This window comes from Chlorocebus sabaeus, chromosome 14 (assembly GCF_047675955.1).
Source record: "Chlorocebus sabaeus isolate Y175 chromosome 14, mChlSab1.0.hap1, whole genome shotgun sequence".
NCBI lineage: Eukaryota > Metazoa > Chordata > Mammalia > Primates > Cercopithecidae > Chlorocebus > Chlorocebus sabaeus.
The window spans coordinates 99,392,660-99,407,374 of NC_132917.1; the positions used below are offsets into that span (position 1 = coordinate 99,392,660).

The following is a 14,715-nucleotide window of genomic DNA, read 5'->3' on the forward strand; positions in this document are numbered from 1 at the left end:
GGTCACTGTACTTCAGGCCCTAAGCATCATTAGTAGCATTTTCTACATTAAAAACTTAATAGCCCCTAAATATTTTAGATCAAAGAGGCCCAGGTAGCTACTCTTATTTTAGGAACTGTATAGTGCATATAATAAAGTGAACATCAGCATAATATTCGTCATTACTGTCTTCACAGTAAGGCTTTTTTTCCCCCTTTAAAGACTTTACAAAACCCAAATAAAGAATCCACTCTTTTTTCTAACTGAAAATGGATAACTAGTATGAATCAGTGTTAAACAAAATTAATAATAAAATACTACTCATTAAGTTTCACCTGTTTTTATTAGAAGGAATCTTGAATTCAACATGGCTTTTTAAACTTCTTTATTTCAAATACACATGAACGGTCGTGGCACAGAAAAACAGTGATGAAAGGCACAATCAACAGGACCAGTTATTAGGTTTTCAATTATAGCAGCAAATCTGAAAATAAATAATCTTCCTTTAAAAATCCAACAAGTACCTAAAATATTACTACAGGTACGAATCATTCAGCCAGTGAAGACATTTTAAGGAAAATATATACAATACATTTAAGGAAAAAAAAAAAATCTGGTACAACCTGGCAAGGAGATTCCTCAGGCAGCTTCTCCAAGGGATGCTTCCAGAAACATCCCCTAATGCAAAGACAACCTTTCCAAAGTGTTCTGAATGGGACACCTCAGTATTTTCATTCCATAAATGAAACACAGTTGTTATACTGTGCTGATTTCTAAATCTTTCTTAGAAAACATTACTGCCTACACTGAAATGAAAAGTATCAAATCTACTGGCAGTGCATCTTACAGTACTGTTGATAGCAGCCATTTTTAAGGCTCAGAGAATATGTCTTCAAAAGATATTGTCACCAAATTTGAGCACACACTGAGCATTTCAAATAAATAATGGAATGCTAGTCAAGCTAAAGTACCAAACCCTTGGTTCCAGGACAGTTTGCTAATTACTAATACAATGAAACAACTAGGAGCAAGTGACACATAAAATAGCCTCCCTAAAGTCCAAGAGTATTAAAATATTCCCCACAACAAAAACAATCCTCATTTAAGAACAATGTTAGCACCACTATTTTTTTTTTTTTCCACCATTTTTACTGCAACGTTAACAGTGGGAATGATACTTCACTCAAAGTGCTTTCCCGTCACTGCTCAGTTTACTTTCTTGAATAAGGTCTTCTAAATTCTCAGCTCAGACGCACTCTGGAGTGCCAGCTCGCTCACTCCCGTCTGTTCCTTTGAAAAGGATCTAGTTAGTGCCCAAACCGGTGAAGGAGTGTTTCAGGTAAGAAGAGAGGAGTTTATATAAAGGTGTTGATACAGATATGTATAACAAAATCCTCGGTTTGGTTGGGTCTTTAAAAAATATCTTTTTAGCACTGTATGATCACATGCACTAAAGAAAGTAAGCATACTAGTTATCGTAGCATATAAGATCAATAATTTAAAATGCACAACTGCCAAAGTCAAACAAAATTTTACACACTATAAATATTGCAACATAGCTTGGAAAAGTTCCTTTTCTATAAAGGGACTGGATTGGATAAAGTTCCCTTAAAACATTAAGGTATGATTATGACTCACATTTCTTAACTTTTGACAGTCTTAACCTCTCGTTTTCTTTCTTTTAGTTCTACTTGTATCAAGGCCATGGCAATACAGTAAAAATAAGCACAAAAATTAATGGACAAAATAAAACTTCATTAGCAATTAATGGCTTGGAAGCAGAGAGGTATTTGCAAAACATTCTCTAACTGCAAACATTTGGCTGGCCCATACAGGATTTGATCTGTTCTAGATGATAAAAAGAGAAACTAAGTTTTGGTTAAAAAAAATTAAGTCCCTCGATAAACAGTGGATTATCTGATCTCTACAAGGCCAAGGTTGTTTTTGCTCTTAATGTTGTATCTAAAATACCACTGTTAATCATTCTTGAATTTACTTCTGACAGGCTCAGAGCAGTCTAAATCAGCATAAAGTAACACCTCTTCTAGAAATAATAAAGATTCATTATACACTGTTTCAGTCCTATTCCTATAGTCTCATTCTAGCAGTTCCTTTACGAAACGCTACTCAGTAAGATGCTGCAACTTTGCCAACAAACGTCCAACGAAGACGAACTGAGATCTCTGGCAGAGAACATCCCCAACGAGGTCCAGGTACATGACTTGCTACTGAAGACTTTATTCATGCATTTACCAAGAAAGATCCAGCATACTACAGGGAATCAAGTACGAAGAGTTCCTCTTTACCTCTTTTAAAATACTGTATTCATTTCCTATTCCGACATAACAAATTTGCCACAAATTTAGCAGCTTCAAACACCACTGATTTATTATCTCATAGTTCTGTAGGTCAGAAGTCCAAGCAGGCTTAATTGAGTTCTCGGCTTAGGGTCTCACAAGGCTGGACTCAAAGTGTTGGCCAGGCTGGGTCTTACCTGGAGACTAGAGATGAATGCCTTTCCAAGCCCATGAATGAGCTGAATTCAGTTCCCGTGGCTGTAGGACTGCAGTTCCCAGCTCCCTGGCTATTAGCCAAGGCCTCTCTCAGCTCCTTAAAGCCACGTGCATTCTTTCTCATGCAGCCCCCTACCTTAAAAAAGCAATGGTGCCTGGGGTCCTTCTGCTTTGTCTCTGACTTCTGCTACCAGCCCGAGGAAACTCTCTGCTTCTAAAGGAGTCACAAGATTTGATTAGCCACCCCCAGACAGTCTTCCTTTTGCTACATAACATGATATAATCATGGATCAAACAAGTTCCACCCATGCTCAGAGGGGGAGGATATTATACAAGGTCATTGGCAGGGGTGTCAGTAGGGGTCATTCTTAGAAATTTGCGTACCACAAATACACACTGCTATTCACTAGAACAATCTCCAAATGTGCTGTTTCCACATAACCAATCTTATCTTTGAGGGACAGCACTGTTGGGAGACAACCTCTTTTTCATTATTTTGATAGATTTTTTAAAGGCCTTCATAATTTTGCTTATAGTTTTAAAAATAACAACACCTTCTAATTATTTACTAGTGCAACCACTGATTTGAGAAGCTATACACTTTGTTCAAAGATATTCAACCATCTCCAATGCCTGAATAAATACACACATACGTATCTACAGCCTATGTGCTAAATAATCCTTTGTGTTCACTGTTTCCAAAGCTTTTCAATCACACTGTCTGTTCTGACTACACAGTATGGTACAGTGCATGATGTGGAGAACGCATGAGACTCAGATAAAGAACTTAAGAAATCTTACATCTCAGAATTCTAGAAATGGGTCCTCAGCTTTCTCTTCTCACCCAAAATACTCATCATCATTTGCATTATGTTCTATTCCCATGTCTGCTTTTAACCTCATAAGGAGAATGTATGAATCGTGGTTTCTGAACTGTTCATAACGAGCACTCTGGACACAGTACTGATCAACAGAGCTCTCTGTGGCGACGGAAAAGTTCTGCATCCGTGGTGTCCAGTGTGGTGCCCACTAGCCCCACATGGCCACTGAGTACTTGGAATGTCACTAGTGCGTGTGATGGCAGAACCGGGTAAAAAAAAAATTATTTTAACAGCCCTCATGTGTCTACTGGCTGTATGTGTTTTTAAAACTAGTCCCAACCTTTGACACTTTTTCCATTTCCTATTTTGGTAAAATGGTTCAGTGCCCTCTCAAGGCAGAGTATTTACCTTCTTCCAGTTCCAGGGACTCTTCCCCTCCCTTAATCTTCTGCCCTCATACTGCTCTTAAGGGCGACCACTACAATTTCTTGCTGGGGAAAGCATGGCTGCTTCTACTAGTTGAGTGCAGAACTGGGCAGAACGGAGGGAGTAACCAACAGTGAGAGGCCCTGAGCACCCATCACAGGAGAGGACAGATGAGCAGTATGAGCTGCAGGCTCGCCTCAGGAACCTGAAATCTGGTGAGAGAGACAACACACACCATACACACAAACTTATCCACAAACAGTCAAAAACTAGACAGCTGATTGTGTATGCAAGAGTATGGCAACAACAGCAGGGAGAGGGAGTTAAGAGAGAGAAAGTGGGCTGGGCATGGTGGCATATACCTATAATCCCAGCACTTTGGGAGGCCGAGGCAGGAGGATTGCTTGAGACTGGAGGTCGAGGCTGCAGTGAGCTATTGAGAGCACCACTGCACTCCAGCCTGGGCAACAAAGCGAGACCCTGTCTCAAAAATAATACAAAATAATAATTAAAAAAAAAAAAAGAGAAAGAGGAGGGCAGCTGGAAAAACTGGTCCCACATCCAGATGCTCACTGGCCACTTGCCTTGTGCCTGGCACACCCTAGGCACTGGTAGAGTCATGGGGAGGGAAGTATAAGAAAGTCCTGGAATGACAGGAAAGATTTGACTAAAAGGAGTCTTGGGAACAAGAATGAGTTTCTTAGGAACAGGTAGGCTGATGCTGGGAGGGGAACCTGCATGAAAACAGGAAACAGCGAGCCAGGCAGACTGTCTTTAAAGATCACACCAGGTGCTGCACTAACTTTCTCCTCCCTAGATTTCCAGAGCATGGTCTTTCTTCATGAAACCAGAGTTGGCAACTGAGGAACCAGGGACCCAAGGGGACTCCTAAGCCCACCTGCACAGATTTTTACCTCTGGTTACTCAGTTATTTTTGCGGTCATTTAGTACGCCAAGCTGGTGGCAAAATTTTATGATGAAAGGTTATTGCTGTTTTTGAATGAAATTTGCTTGTGGGCACTGGGCCAAGGAAATTTGAGAAGAAAAAAATTCAAGAAAGTGAAAAGTAAATTTAAAACATCCTAATAAAAAAATTTCAACTGGCCTTTAACTGACATAAAAATCATTTTTGGCAACGTGATTGACTTTTCAATCAAGAAAAGTAGCTAAAAATTGTAACAACATGGAGTGATGGAAATAATTGTACTGTATCAGTGTTTCCAAACGTTTGCACTTCCTAACACTGCACAGGCAATGAAGCTATTTGATGCTGTTGGTTCAGCACATTGGGTAACGAGATGAAGCTCCTCCAGGTTAGAGGCAGCCAGCTGGAACCTTGCCCCAACGCTAGGCCCCAGCCGGCGGCCACTCTGAAAGCTCAGCAGAATCCATCTCTGCCCATCTGCAACCAACCTGCAACCCACTTGTGGCACCCCAGTGTGTCCAGCAGACTGGCTGGGAACTGATGTTGATCATTCATCTTTTTTTATTTTTTTGAAATGGAGTCTTGCTCTGTTGCCCAGGCTGGAGTGCAGTGGCACAATCTGTGCTCACTGCCAGCTCCATCTCCCGGGTTCACGCCATTCTCCTGCCTCAGCCTCCTGAGTAGCTGGGACTACAGGCGCCCGCCACCACGCCCGGCTAATTTTTTTTTTTTTTTGTATTTTTAGTAGAGACGGGGTTTCACTGTGTTAGCCAGGATGGTCTCCATCTCCTGACCTCGTGATCCGCCCCCCTCAGCCTCCCAAAGTGCTGGGATTACAAGCGTGAGCCACCGCGCCTGGCCGACAATTCATCTTTTTTTAAAAGTACTTTTATAAAGATCACTGATTGCGGAGACCGGTAATATTCTTTGTTTATAGCGGTAATATCATTTGGAATTGCATGTTTAAGAGTAACAAATACACTCTCCTGGACACGGGACTCACTTAGCAGTTCATACTACAATAAAATCATTTTGGAAAATATACTACTACTAATATATTTCACCAAAAACCAATATTACAATTTTTCTTTAAAATTATGCCAATTATGACTCATACAATAGCAACACCTAGAAAGCACTTGTCAGAGCTCATAAAATGAGTGCAGATAGAAAAGAATCCACAGGAGATAATGCACCTAATTCATGGATTAAAGACAAAGATTAAAAAGGAAAGAAGAGTTTGTCATTTTACACATCAGAGGAAATAGAATAAGTCTACAATAATCTGGGTTGAATACATCACACTTACACATTGAAAATTTATCAGACTGACTTTCTGTGGCTATACACCATACACAGGATAGTAAAGTAACCCTCAGGAAGGACATTAGTCTTTAAAATCTTGGCTTTTAAGGAATGGCAAATGTCTTTGAAAATATTTTGTTCAGTCACTGTGATTATAAAAGTACTTCAGTTAAGAAATCCATCTATAATCAGTCTTAAATGGCAGTGCATTTGAAAAATGGCATTGATTTGTAATGTTTGCATTTCCAAAGAAAAATATAGAAAGAACTTAAAAAAGCAAGGTAACTGGTTTTCAAAAAAAGTATCGATTCAAAAATCTACTGCACAAAAATATGTACTTCTTAAGTGTTTCTAATAAATTAATTCCATAACATTTTTATGTATATTTATATATTTATATATATAATCCCTGATAATCTATAAAAGAGGGTCTATAATAGTAAAATAAGTGAACCTCAAAAGTACCCCCTTCATAAAATGTATGCAACATTAGTTTTTCTCAAATTTAAGGAATGTAACAATATGTACAACTCTTATGTATTAGTATAATACCAAAATAGTACAAGTCATATTAACAGGCTGTCATAATTGAAAAATGTTTGAGTCAAGTTAAAATCGGAGGACAGCTTAGTTTCAAACGAATACAATTATTATGGGAGATTCACTTTCCAAGTGGAAATGACAATTGTCTTATCTACAGTAGATTTCACAAGAGGTAGTGTTCAAGTAGAAATAAAAAAAAAAGATACATGCTTGACTATCTTTAATTAACAAATTCACAGGAAAAAATGTGTTGGTTTCTCAGATGATCAGTTGGTGGCTTTTTTAATATGAATCTGAAATACAAAATCATAAAAGGTATGATAAAGCTGTTAATTCTCAATTCCAAAAAGGCCTTAAATACAAAATAAAAACATAATAAAAATGTAGTTTCTAAGCTGTTTCACTGATATATGCTTACCTCATTAAGAATGGCCCAAACAGCAGAATTCTGAATAACTGAAAGTCGAAAGGCTGAAATGGGATTGAGGCTTGGATCCACCATTCCTTCTGCAACACCATTCTCAAATTTTCCTTCAAAATAAAAATCAATACTTGTTGGACACACTGAGATAAGCAAACATAAAATATCACTGAGTTAAGGCAGGAAAGGAATACAACAAAATATTTCTAGTTGATGTCTTTTGACAGGGTGTGGGTAATTTCTTTCCCCCTTCTTTCTACTTTCGTTCAGCTTTTATATTTTTCATGAAGAAGTGCATATTTAAAAACTTCACAGGCAATTTACTTAATTAGGCAGAGCTATACTTTTTCTCACTACAAATTAAAAAACAAAAATACATTTGTTCTTACATCAACAATGTTTTAACCTATAGTTTTTTTTGTAAATTGTGATTTGCCTAAATCTTACCAAAATATAATCTGTACCATTGCACACTCTGATTGCTTTGAATGTTAAGTCAATAACAAATTTTGATTTGTGAATTAAATATGCACACAGTTGTTCACCTTGAGCAGGGACTCGATACAAGTGTATTCTTTCCAAAGGCACATTTAGAAGGGATGAAGAAATAACGCCTCCTCTACACACTTCAATATAAAACTCCATTATAATGATAAGCTAAAATAGGCTCTCCTATAAAAATAAGGACCAAGAACCAGACAAGGTAACGTACTCTGTACCACCTTTCTTTCTATAAGGAATAATATCCATCTTAAAACAAAACCAAAAAATGTTGTCAGAAAAGTGACAAGAAAATGGTTCATCGTGGGCCAAATTCCTCTAAGCCAAGGGTTGCTAAACTTTTTCTATAAAAGACAGTCCTTGTGGGCCAAGAGGAAGTTTGAGATTACTAGGTAGGGTAATATCTACAGGAAGAGAGAAAACAAATTTTCACAAATCTGAGGTGGAAATTCAATATATAATGATAACTGAATACAATATATAGTTTTTGGTAATCTAGGTATACCAAGGAGAACAACACAATTCCTTTCGGGAGTATAACATTTCACTTAATTGGGGTTCAAAGTTAATGTTCCCTATAATCAAAACAGACTGCAAATGTCCCCTTGTTATGGCTGATTTATAATGATATTTTATATACATCTTTGAAACGTTCTTTCACACAGCCTAGGTGCTGCCTAATACTGATACCAATCCACAAGCACACGATTTTACTGGGGCACATGCATCCCTTGGGAGGCATTTATGGAATTCGATTTGGTTTTCCTTTTGGTATATTATTAGCCTTCTGGTGTATTATTACACTGCAGATGAATCATTTCCAATTGAGATTTAGGTGAAGTTCCTCAATTAAATGGATTTTGAGATATGGAAATTTCTCTTTCATTTGTATTGAGGTCCAAAACCACTGCTGGGACTATAGTTGGAGCTTGGAAAGGGCATCTGCCGTAAATTTGTGTGGGATGGAGATCTTGCTTCCTGTTTTAACTTTTGACAGCATGAGAAATGTATAAAGAGCTTGATGGTACTTCAAGTCCAATAACTGTCATTAAAATGATTTGATTGCAATGTAAGTTTTGCATATAAGCACCATTTTGTCTTGTAATTTTAGGTTGAATTCATTAAGAAACAATATTAAGTGTGCAGCAAAAACTAATTTTCTTTTTTTTCTTTGAGATAGAGTCTCACTCTGTCACCCAAGCTGGAGTGTGATGGCACAATCTCGGCTTACTGCAACCTCTACTTCCCAGGTTCAAGTGATCCTCCCACCTCAGCCTCCCGAGAAGCTGGGATTACAGGCATGTGCCACCACACCTGGCTAATTTTTGTATCTTTATTAGCAATGGGGTTTCACCATGCTGGCCAGGCTGGTCTTGGACCTGTGACCTCAAGTGATCCACCTGCCTCGGCCTCCCAAAGTGCTGGGATCACAAGTGTTAGCCACCATGCCCAGTCAAGCAAAAATGAATTTTCAAAGTGATAATAGTTGTTGAGGGAAGTTCTCATTTGGGAAAATTTCAATCTTGGTCCTGAACTCAAAAAAACTGCAGTAAATGTTTACCACTGCTAAGCCACTGAACTGCTGTGTGGCAGGGCAAGTCAGGATATTGAGTTCCTATTTCTGACAAAAATTCACAGCATCTGTGATGGCTAAGTCCATGAGAGTGAATAAGGTTCACTGTTGACAATTTGGTTCAATGACGTATGACACATTCACATCTTTCCTGCAAAGTACCTGGCTGATGAATAATAAAATAAATAATCATAGGCTTTAAATACCTTACATTTTCTCAAGCTTTATAAATTAATGCAACTAAGCCATCTTCTCCACACATTTTTTTTTTTTTTAACCACCATTTGTTGTAGCACATCTTAGCAGATTCTACTTCAGGTTTTACTGAATTTGTGTTTTCTCAGCCTGTGTGAAAATACTCTTCTCTGTAGTTGTTCCAAACTATTTATGGGGACCAACTCTTCAGTCTCTTCAGCCTTGGCATTGATTCCAAGTAACAACTGAGCGGTACCAGTGACAACTCCATCAATTCCTCAGGAGCCAAGAAAAACACTCAAAATAATCTGCTTTGCTTTTTGACTACTGATATTGCTCCCAGTGTCCTTCAGTCTTCAAGCAATTGTTATTGCTGAAAAGCCTCCTATCCTTAAATAAGTTTACTTTCTCAGCTGCTGCTACTAAACATGATTCAATTAACTCATGATTGGTAAGTGGTTTTTCTTGCTTAGCTAAAAAATGAGCCACTTGAAATATCACTTTAGGAACAGCCTCATTTGCATTTTTAGTGAAGAAATTCTGCTGTGATGAGATATTCCATTCTAAACTTTCTAGCTTTTCTGACCACTGCTTTCCTGTGAGTTGGGAATATCGCTGTATTTAGCCTAATAACATACAGCTCTCACGTAACTGCACAATAACTACAATGACTTGCCAACAATTTTGTAAAATAACCCACATCCTACTGTGTTAAAAGCCACAATGCTCAAAATCTACTTTTCTTGTTTTGAGGATGGATAAGTACTTGTAATTTTTTTAAGTCACAGTGCCATGATATGTGTGGCTCTCAAAATACTGTCCAATTATAAATGCATCATTGTGCAGCAGTGCGAAGCCAGGAGAGCATGACCTTGATCTGTACTGCACCTACTCACTCATCTCTGCTGTTGGAGAGTAGAAGCACACACACACTACATTAGAAAATGAGCATGGCTGTCTTCCAAAAAAAACTTTATTTATGGACACAGAAATTTGAATTTTATGTAATTTTCACATATCACAATGTATTCTTTTTACTTTTTTAACCATTTAAAAATAAAAAAAGAAAAAGACTTAAAAAATGTTTTTAGATCACAGAGTATTCAAAAACAGGTGGAGGGCCAGATGTGCCCCACGGGCCGTAGTTTGCGGATCGCATGCTGTTACATTATGTGATCCATCGTCCAGTCTCACAACATCGTAATTAGATTAATCATAAGATAAGGTACATTCAGATTGAAAAACCACCGCAGAGCAGGCTTGTACTAATTTATACTGTAAATGTTGAACCTAGAGCTTCCAAAGTAATGCTTTTATTCAAAAATCATTAATAAACTTATTTCATAGAAGTTTGTCCATACTTGGTGCTGGACTGGGGTAGCGGGTAGGTGCTACCAAAAATTATTATTGAATATTGAATTGGACGGGGCATTCAGAGCTTAAAACCATTGCAAAACTTGGAACATTTTAACCAATGCGACACTGAATACTGTCACCTGATGAGTTCATTTAATTAGAAAAATAATTACCAAATGATAACTAGCTTCATCAAAACACTCTCACCCAGCAATTTGTCCTCTCCCATGTATAAGAACAGGATATACACTGCAGCAAAAGACTGCAAACAACCTAGGTATCCATCACTAGGAGTCTGGCCAAATAAATTACAATATGCTGATACAAGGGAATTCTAGGCAGTCAATTAAATGACTGAAGAAAAAGTAAAAAGAATACGCCAGGCACAGTCGCTCACACTTGTAATCTCGGCACTTTGGGAGGCTGAGGCAGGTGGATTATCTGAGGTCAGGAGTTCGAGACCAGCCTGGCCAACACGGTGGAAACCCCGTCGCTACTAAAAATACAAAAATTAAGCCAGGCATGGTGGCTTGTGCCTGTCATCCCAGCTACTCGGGAGGCTGAGGTGGAGAGAAATGCTTGAACCCGGGAGGCAGAGGATGCAGTCAGCCAAGATTGTGCCACTGCATTCCATCCTGGGCGACAGAGTGAGACTCCATCTCTAAATAAATAAATAAATAAAATAATGAAGTAACAGTTGAAGATAATGCAGTTAAAGATTTGCTTCTCTTCTTAAGTCTATATTGTAGAGAAACTCTCATACATGTGCATAAGTGTTCAAAGCAGCCGTGTTTATTACAGCAAAAACATGGACACAAACTTTATGACCAAACAGAGAACAGATTGTGCTATCCACAGAATCCATCCATACAGGAGTGAAAAAGAATGAGTCGTAAACCCACACCCCCACATGGATGAATCTCACAATTGTGAGGGGGAAGAAACCAAATTGTAGACTACGGAAAGATATGTATATCAAATGTGAAAACAGGCAAAATCCCACTGTGCATTGCTTAGGAATATATTCCACACGTAGTAAAAATGGAAATGGTAACCATAAAATTCAGGTATTGAAGGAGAAGAGAAGCTATGAGGGTATAGCTTTGGGTAGAAGGAGAAGACAAGAGAAGCTATTAGGGAAGGACAGCTGAATTGGCACATCTTAAGCTGGAGGGTGGATACAGGTACTCAGCATATTATTACTATTAAAACATTTAAAATTCATGTTCCATATTTCATAGGCATTTTGTTCCATAAAAAAAGAGATGTAAAACTGGGTTATAGGGCATATCATTTGTGTGTGATGATGTGTTGTTCTTAGAGAACATATCCAGATATTGTTATTGATGCATCGAATACTCCTGAAGGGACACAAATCATTACAGGAACTGCCTCTCAGAAGCGCTGGGGAGGAGAGGGAAGAAAAGGGAAGAAGACTCAAGACTACCGTTTTAAATTTGTATTTGGTACCGTGTGTGTGTAATGACTTTTCAAACGACAAATTTAGCCTTTGTCCTTAACCCAATGGTCTGGAAGGTAAGTATTAAAAGACAGGAAAGAAGAGAGGAAGTGAAGGAAATTACCAGAATGACTGGAACCCCACACTCCTGGCACTGACAGGCACGGCCAAGGCTATATTCGTGGCTCCCCTCCGCCTGCCACGCCTGACCAGTGGCCCTTTCCTTCTCCCACTGGGTCTCTGCAGAAGGTTCTTCTGCCATCTCACAGCTTTAACCCACTGAAATAGAACTAGTATTTCTTCCGCAAGACCATTCTTAGCTATCAGGCCCTTCTCTTCTAACCCCACCCCATCAACCCTCGGGTCTCCACTGATGGCCAGCTGATGGTCTACTGTTCTTGCCAATGCCTTCACGCCTAAGTTGCTACCCAGTCTGATCCAATTTAAATTCAAGCCCCTCTCCAGGGCCAGTCTTGGCGATAGGGAAGTGGAGCAGGGAAGTGCTGGGTAGAGAAGGGCATGAGCCCCGGATGGAGCTCCACCCTCGGGCCTGCACCCACCGACCTAGGTGAGGACAGGTATTTCTGTCTTCCTGCCCAAATGTTGCATTTCCCAAGACCACCCTGGCCTGCCACGCCCCCATATGTGCCTGCAAAAGCCCTGAGACCCTAGCAGGCAGGCACACAAGCAGCTGGACGTGGAGGGGAAGGGAGCACGTGGGCAGAAGGGCACACCCACGGATGCCGTCGGGCCATCAACAGGCGGAATGACGCAGAATGTGGCCAGGGCAGTCGAGGAGAGCCTAGGCCGCTGAGCAGCCCGACTCCAGGGCAAAACGGTCTCCTTTCTGGCTCCCCCATCTGCCGAGCACTACTTCCACTCAGTAAAACCTGGCACTCCTTCTCCAAGCCCACACGTGATCCAAGCCCTCAGGTACACCAAGGCAAGAAACCCCGGGATACAGAAAGCCTCTGTCCTTGTGATAAGGCAGAGGGTCTAATGGCCGGGTGCGGTGGGTCACGCCTGTAATCCCAGCACTTTGGGAGGCCGAGGCGGGTGGATCACAAGGTCAGGAACTGGAGACAAGCCTGGCCAGCACGGTGAAACCCCATCTCTACCAAAAATACAAAAAATGAGCCAGGCGTGGTGGCACATGCCTGTAATCCCAGCTACTAGAGAGGCTGAGGCAGGAGAATCGCTTGAACCCCAGAGGCAGAGGCTGCAGTGAGCCAAGATGGCACCACTGCACTCCAGCCTGGGCAGCAGAGCCAGATTCTCTCTCAAAAAAAAAAAAAAAAAAAAAAAGGCGGGGGGTCTCAATTGAGCTAACAAACACAAGCCACCTATGGACAGCTAAACTAAAAAAGCACCCTGTAACACACACACACTCGGGCCTCGGAGCTGTAAACATTCACCCCTAGACACTGCCTGGGGTCAGAGCCCCACAGCCGGCCCTTCTGCATGCTCCCCTAGGGGTTTGAGCAGCAGGGTACCCAAGAAACAAGCCACACCCCCAGACACGCCCTGAAAGGCGGATGAGGGAACTTTTCCTCTTTCAACCGCAGCTTGTTTGCACTCCAAGAGGGCTCTTACTAGCATCTCTTTCCCTAGTTCTCCCTGTTAAACTTTCCACTGGGATCAGATTTGCTCTCTGTAGCTACTATCTCTAATTGCTTAACTGTAGCTACCATCTCTAATTGCTTAACACTAAAATTTCCATTGTATTCCACAGCACCCTTAGGCTTGAACTGCCCTACATTCTGGTTCAAGTAAGTCATCCCCTCTTTAGGGAGAACTGCAGAGCTCTCCGTTCTTCTGACCTGCCTCTCCGTTGGGCAGAATCTCTACACCACTGCTCTGGGTCCTTGGCAAGGACAGCAGCCCCTTCTCTTGGAGTGACATCTTGCTTTAGGATCAGAGCACTGGTCGTGGCAGTAGCCCTTGTTTTTTGTCTTGTTTTGTTTTGTTTGAGACATTGTTGCCCAGGCTGGAATGCAATGGTGCAATCTTAGCTCACGGCAACCTCCACCTCCTGGGTTGGGTTCAAGCGATTCTCCAGCCTCGGCCTACCAAGTAGCTGGAACTACAGGCATGCACCACCACACCTGGCTAATTTTTGTATTTTTACTACAGATAGGGTTTCACCATGTTGGCCAGGCCGGTCTCGAACTCTTGAGCTGGTGATCCGCCTACCTCGGCCTCCCAAAGTGCTGAGATTACAGGCGTGAACCACCGTGCCCAGCCAAGCCCTTGGTTTTCTCGGCTGGTTTCTGCTACGGGACTGGGGCAGCGAGCTGGGGCAGCGGTGATCAGGGCCAAGTATTCTCACCTTGCTATGCCTGGGGCACACTTCTGCCCAGATTCATCAGCTGCTCTTGTCTGGAACAGAGCTTCTGCAACAGAACTGGGGGTAAGGACAGATGCTGGCAGCCTGACCTTCCTGGGGAGATGCCACAGCCCTAGACTAGAAGCTGGCAGGAGAGTCCAGGTACAGTCCAGGCTGTACCTGCACAGGGCAGAGCTTCTGTCTCCCTGAGCTGGGGTGGTGTGGGTGATGAGGCTGGTCCTGGTTCCCTCCCCGAGATCTGGGAGATTCTCTTGAATAAATGTTCCTCCATTTGCTGCAAGCCCTTAGGACAATCTTCACAGATTTAAAATAGTTTTTAAAAAAAATTTTCACCAGTTATAACTGTTTTGC

The 14,715-nt window shown here is 40.9% G+C and overlaps 1 protein-coding gene across 2 annotated transcripts in view; it reads right to left on the minus strand.

Annotated features, from left to right (window-relative positions):
- Nucleotides 1–349: 349 nt before the first annotated feature.
- MGAT4A (alpha-1,3-mannosyl-glycoprotein 4-beta-N-acetylglucosaminyltransferase A) overlaps nt 350–14,715 on the minus strand; it is a 128,687-nt gene continuing 114,321 nt past the window's right edge. For both annotated transcript variants that reach the window (XM_008008113.3, XM_008008114.3), the window contains exons 15-16: nt 6,931–7,043; nt 350–6,805 (exon numbers count right to left, since the gene is read on the minus strand). In XM_008008113.3, coding sequence (XP_008006304.1) covers nt 6,779–6,805; nt 6,931–7,043 — 140 coding nt within the window. In that variant the 3' untranslated portion in view covers nt 350–6,778. The remainder of the gene's footprint in view (nt 6,806–6,930; nt 7,044–14,715) is intronic.